The sequence below is a fragment of the Salvia splendens genome, chromosome 20 (genome assembly GCF_004379255.2).
Source record: "Salvia splendens isolate huo1 chromosome 20, SspV2, whole genome shotgun sequence".
NCBI classification, from domain to species: domain Eukaryota; kingdom Viridiplantae; phylum Streptophyta; class Magnoliopsida; order Lamiales; family Lamiaceae; genus Salvia; species Salvia splendens.
In genome coordinates this window covers 721,591-727,551 of record NC_056051.1, presented here as the reverse complement: position 1 = coordinate 727,551, position 5,961 = coordinate 721,591, and the positions used below count along the sequence as shown (strand labels likewise).

The window sequence follows — 5,961 nt, the reverse complement described above, 5'->3', positions numbered from 1 at the left end:
TATCAGAGCGGGTCGCCGACTGTGGGTCAAATTTAACTGACCCAGCAGTATATCTGGGCCGAAACCGAAAAAATGACTGACCCAGCAGTATATCTGGACTTAAAAATTTGGGCCAAGTGGTCCAACCGATCGAAAAAAATTGGGCTGATTGTCCAATCGATTAGAAAAAAGTCCAACTCCTCCAAGGTTCACTTTGAAGGGTTTGAGGGAGGGTGTTGGCAATTGAAACTAAAAATATAACATATAACTGTCCAACATCGGTGTCAAGAGAAAACTGAAACTAGTATATAAGTCTCATGGGCCCCTCCTCCTATCACCAATTGGTTTTAGGATGAAACCCATGGATTTCTATCAGTTAGTTTGTCAGCAAAGAGCCGTTGAAAGCTCTTGTTTCTTGATTCTTGATTCTTTTCTGTTAGTGGCAGTTACCACAATTGTATGAGCTTTAAGTACTTGGTTTACTTGTATTCTTGTAGTTAGAAATCAATCAATAAAAGAGAATCCCTATTCTCCAAGAAATCATCTATCTTCTTCTCCATCAAAGTGTGTGTTCTCTGTGTGTGCATTCTGTGTGAAGTTGAGAGATTACCTAAGAGTGTGTGAGCCTTGTGTCTTGTTCTAACAGAATCGGACGGGTACTTGTTTGTTGGATTGTTTAGTTAATCCGTTGTTTTATTTGTAATTGCTCCACCATTTGAATAGCCAATAAGTTATTTTTAGTACTAAGTATCTTTAGTGCAAGGTAATAATACACTGAATATTTTTGAAATATACTGTAATAATATTAAGTAATTAATGCTATTTTCATATAAATTAGATTCTCTTTGAATATATATTAAGTAATTAATGCTGTTTTCATATAAATTAGTTTCTCTTTGAATATATATTTAATTACATTTCTTAAAACTCATGTCGGGTCAAAGTGAGACAATATTTGGGGGGCGGAGGGAGTAACAGATTGACTATTTTACTCTTTTGTTATATTTTATCTACTATTTATTAGAATACGCGAGCTTTAATCTCATGAACTCATTTAAAGATCTAGTAATGTAGGATTGGTCTTAAGTCGTAGATTGGATACTATATGTATTTTAACATGACCATGAGTACATATTTATAAAAGATATTCCCTCAATCCTACTGCACTTACGGAGTTTATTATTGCATCAAGAAAAGAGTGCTAGTTAAGTAGAGTGAGAAAGTAAAAGAAAAAATACATTAAATAAATGAAGATATAATCCATATATATTAAATAAATGAAGATAGAATAAAATATGAGTAAGAATAAAATTAATAATTGGAGAGAGAATAAAAGTACTCCTTCTGTCCCACTATAATCCCGACGCTCTTTAGGGCACAAACATTTTTAAAAAATGTTATTTTTCTGTTGGAATTGTATTGTGCTTGAAATTTAAAATGTTGATTTACAATTGAAAGATGGAGTTGTATCGAAAATTTTGAAATCTATGTTGTGAATGCTCTAAGAATAATGTTTTTAATTTAAAGTGGTGCGTGTAATGTTTATAACAAATGTAATAACCTCACACTCTCTCTGCATAATGGATAGGAGCCTCTACATCTGCATCAATTGTGTTGAATTCCTCCTCGTGCGTTTCTGTCTGTATTGTTGAGAGCCTTTCATCTTGAGAATGCATCCCTTTTTCATCACATGAAGTCTTGATTGATGGACTTTGTGCTAAAACTATTTCTCCACCAGTTTCTGAATGCTTTGATGCATCATCTTTTTCCATAGCAAAAAAGGCTCTACCAAGATCATGAAGCTTTTCCTTGATCGAACCCGAGGAGGCTAGTATTTGCTGATTCTGATACAGGAATGTGGAGAAGAATATAGCTAGAGCTGTTGATGTTGACACCCCTACAATGAGAAAAAGACCTCTAAAATGATCCAAATCAAGGCTTTCTAAGCCATCACCATAGTGGTGGCCTTCTGGTCCAAGCCATCGTCTTGCAATCATATCGATCTTCCCATCTTCTTTAAGCTTCAATATTGCTGTTGAAAAATCGGACACTAGTGGCGAACCCTTTCTGAATGCCTGTCATGAGTAAGTAACATTTTAGATTTATAATTTCGATGAAAATGAGACGAAGTACTAAGAAAAGCTACTTACAAATCCGAAACCAGAAGTCCTTATGTATTTCTGATCAATCATGGTATACTTGTGGTGATACTTGCTAAGGAAGAGCCTAAGGTAAGGAATTTCATCGACGATGGCAGCTACTCCTCCGTTTCTGGTACCTTTGGAGAGGGCCTCGTCATATTCCTCGAACGAGCTGTATGATCTGATGTTGTAATCGCCAAATATTATACTGTTGGAGAATATAGCGACTAAGGAGCCAGTTTGGAAGCCAACGTATTCGCCCTTCTTTATCATGTATGTGGACTTCAACTGTTGGATTGTTAGCATGGATGCCAAGTTTGCAGTGTAACTCATCGTCATAACCAGCACCACAAACACCCATACAAACACCACAAACCTTGATAAGTTGCTCTTCACTTTCTCCACTGTCATAATAATTCAAACTAGTTAAGCCAGAACGAGAATGGGGTCTCTAAGGGGCTTCTTGGTATGATGAAATAGAATGAAGAGGGAATGGAATGGAGATGGAGATGGAAATGGAATGGATCATATTATTTTGTAATATACACGTAAATGAGTATGTGCATATGCGGTGTATGTATGTGTTGATGTGTGAATATATGTGCTGGGTTGTGTGTATATTTGGTGGTTTGGTGTTGTGTGTGTACATGTGTGGTGGTGGTGTGTGTGCATATGTGCTTGTGTGTGTGTATTTGGTGTTGTGAGTGTTAGTGTGTGCGTTGCTGTGTGTGTATTTCGTATGGGTGTGTGAAATGGAATGGCAGCTAAATTGAAGGAATAACTATTCTTACATGGAATTCCAAATGGAATGATGATTTCTAAGGAAGAAAAGTACTAAGCAAAGAAATGAAATGGAGGTAGGAATGTCATTCCATTCCGCCATTCTATTCCACCATACCAAAAAGGCCCTAAAGGTATCACAAATTATTGACTTACTATGTGCATAAACAAGTGTGGAGAAAGAGAACCAGAAGATCATCCCAATTTGCTTTCTAGGTGGACCTTGGAAATGTTTGTTTACACGATGCTCAAGAACCCACACGACACATCCAATGAAGATGAAAAATGCCCCAATGGTTAGCCATAGGCCTCTTGTTAGAGGTTCCATGAATATCCAAGCATTCTTCCTCTCGACATCCTTGATCGGGACCACAGTGGCAACCCCAGATTCTATGTAAGGGGAGGCGAAATCGACATACTTTGATCTGTTAGCTAAAATGGTCACATCTCCAACAACAATGTCATATTTCTGTAATTGGCATAAGAATTAGTACTTCAATAACAAGTGATCAATGGGAAAGAATATGACAAAACAATGCTTAGTTTGGTTTGGTTTGGTTTGGTTTTGGCTTACATCAAGATATATTTGATAAACAAGATCGTCGTAATATTCAGTACTCTGGCCATCTGTGGTTGGAAAAGGAATATACTCAACATCACAAGGCATTGTTCCGATGACTTCCTTAAAAACATCGATGCAAAAACCACTTGCCTCGACAGCGTTAGTTTCTTGATTCCATGTAACGTTGACAAATTCGTTGAATCCTAAGCCTTTGATAGGAACTCCAACTCTCAACTTCTTCCCACTTGTTGGAATCTCCCAACCTTTAGGCACATTGCTTGTTTGTCCTGGCCACAAGATGCCTCGAAGACTTTCCTTTTCTGTTGAGTAAATTGGCTTATCACCATTGAACTTCAGTTCCTTTGAAATGCCATACTTCTCAGTCCAAAATCCAACAGTGTTGTCTCCTTTGCCGATTACATTCACTATCTCAAACGCAGACGACTGCAACTGACCATTAGTTATATTGAAATCGCAACTCAACCCTTTGTAGGTGAAGTTTCTAAGAACAGAAGCAAGTGCTGAATTTCCTCGGTTAACTCGTTGGCTTGGAAATCCAACTCGTTCAATTGCTTCTGCTAAAGCCGAGGTGCTGTCATATGCCCACAATCCAAAAACATTGAGTTCTGCTCTGTCAATATTTGGATTCTCCTCATGAAACCTCTTACTCCATCTCTTAGTGAATCTTCTAACCTCCTCGGATCTTGGAACCAAGGCCTTCACACCGAGTACACCCTGCATCGCTTCAGTAGTGACCGAATCCACAGAACTCAGTAAACTGGTTAGTGGATCAGAAATTAACCAAGCATACCCCTCTGTCATCATCCCAACTTCTTTTGCCATTTGGAAGAAGCGAGACGCAATGTCTAGCGGCATATGCACAATCAAGACCTTCGTCTGCATCTCCTTCAAGTTAAAGAGTTCTTGAAGAACTTGATCATCTTTAGCATAAGGAGGGATAAAACTCAGATTTGAGATAACAACATTGCTTTGTAGTAGATTTACAGTTAAATATGGTAACAATCCACTTCCATAAATGGAATTTTCATAGACAAGCACAACTTCCTTCCAACCAAAAGCTTTTACAATTGCTGCAATTGCTTTGGCTTGAGAAGAAGAGCACCATGCTGATCTAATGAAGTATGGCGTTTCCTTAAGGGGCAACGCCGGGCTCGTTGCTGGAGATATAACCGGAACTCTCTCTCTGTCACCGATATCTATCACAAAGTCAGCCTGAATGGACTTTTGTGGCCCAAGTATTGCCATCACTCGAGTATTGTGCAGCAAATCTATAGCTGCAAAAAAACTAATCAAAATTAGTCCTTTTTTTTCTTATTCAAACACAAGTTGAAAAAGCATAAAATTTACCAGCAGAAGCTGCAGCAACAACATCACCCCTCGAATCCCTGAAATGAGGCACAATCATAGTGGTGTGGTTGTGGTTGTGGTTGGCGTTTCTATCTTCGATCGCCATGGATATGCAAGTCCTGTACATCTTTCCGAGAGTCGTATCGAGATCAAGAATCACTCCTACATCAGCCTTTGCAGCTGTTGCATCCCCACAATTTAACTGGTGAACACAAAAGCTCATCAAAACAAGAATAGCAAAGCAACACAACCTTGAATTCTCCATTAGAAAGATAGCAGAGCCAAAATTCAAGAAGAAGAACAATTTAGCATTAATATAGTAGGTAACATATATAGTTGCCTGGACAAATCATAACCAAAAAAACACGCAACACGTATTGGAACACCGCTGCAATTTGCAGTCTTTCCGCGTAATATCTGCATTTAGTCTAGTCTGTTATCAGAAAGAGAAATGCTTCAAATCTTCTAAAAGTTTGACAATTCTTTGTAAAAATGACAAATTCCAGTGCGGAATTATAATGACAGTGAAAGGTATGAATAGTCTGACAATGCTATTAAATCCCATCTCCATTTATCGGCGAAAGGAAATCACAGAATTACTGGAGTCTATCAAAATCAAAATCAGTTAAATGCGCGAATCAGAATATAATTGGCGTCAAATCAACGGGGGATGCTGATTTCCCTTTGCCCGCGATGGAAATCCACCATGATCGCCCCCTCCAATGGAAACAAGTTAACGGAAATTTTGAAACTCCATTGGAACCGTTTCACTCGGCTTGAATTTTCAAAGATACACTCCAAAGAAAATGAAGAATATTTTACTAGTAGAATATAAATCAGGCTAAAAATGGGTCCTGAACATATGACGATTTTACGATTTTGATCGGGAACATTATCTTTTAAATTATTTGGTCTAATACAAATGAAAATGGGCTAAATTTAGTCATTTTTGAAAGATGTCGTTTAAAACTAATAGGCAATGGCTATTTAGTCGATTTTGACCGAATTAAGTTACTAATTATGTTTTATTAGAGCCTAAATTATAACCTAATATTTTGTTAGAAAATTCTAAATGTAAAATATTTTTAACTACAAAAAATGTAAAAAATACAAAACGAAAAAATTTCTAAC

The 5,961-nt window shown here is 37.4% G+C and overlaps 1 protein-coding gene across 4 annotated transcripts; it reads right to left on the bottom strand.

Moving 5' to 3' along the window:
* Positions 1 to 1,469: 1,469 nt before the first annotated feature.
* Positions 1,470 to 5,611, bottom strand: LOC121783062 (glutamate receptor 2.7-like). Of its 4 annotated transcripts, none has more exons than XM_042181109.1 (6): positions 5,171 to 5,611; positions 4,831 to 5,032; positions 3,475 to 4,757; positions 3,057 to 3,369; positions 2,130 to 2,524; positions 1,470 to 2,054 (listed from the first exon to the last, which is right to left on the bottom strand). In XM_042181109.1, the coding sequence occupies exons 2-6, from the start codon at positions 4,955 to 4,957 to the stop codon at positions 1,542 to 1,544; spliced, it is 2,631 nt and encodes an 876-aa protein (XP_042037043.1). In that variant the 5' UTR covers positions 4,958 to 5,032; positions 5,171 to 5,611; the 3' UTR covers positions 1,470 to 1,541. The 4 variants fall into 4 exon arrangements, with proteins under 4 accessions (XP_042037043.1, XP_042037044.1, XP_042037042.1 ...); XM_042181110.1 differs by having other exon boundaries at positions 5,431 to 5,611; XM_042181108.1 differs by having other exon boundaries at positions 4,831 to 5,611.
* Between the last annotated feature and the right edge of the window lie 350 nt (positions 5,612 to 5,961).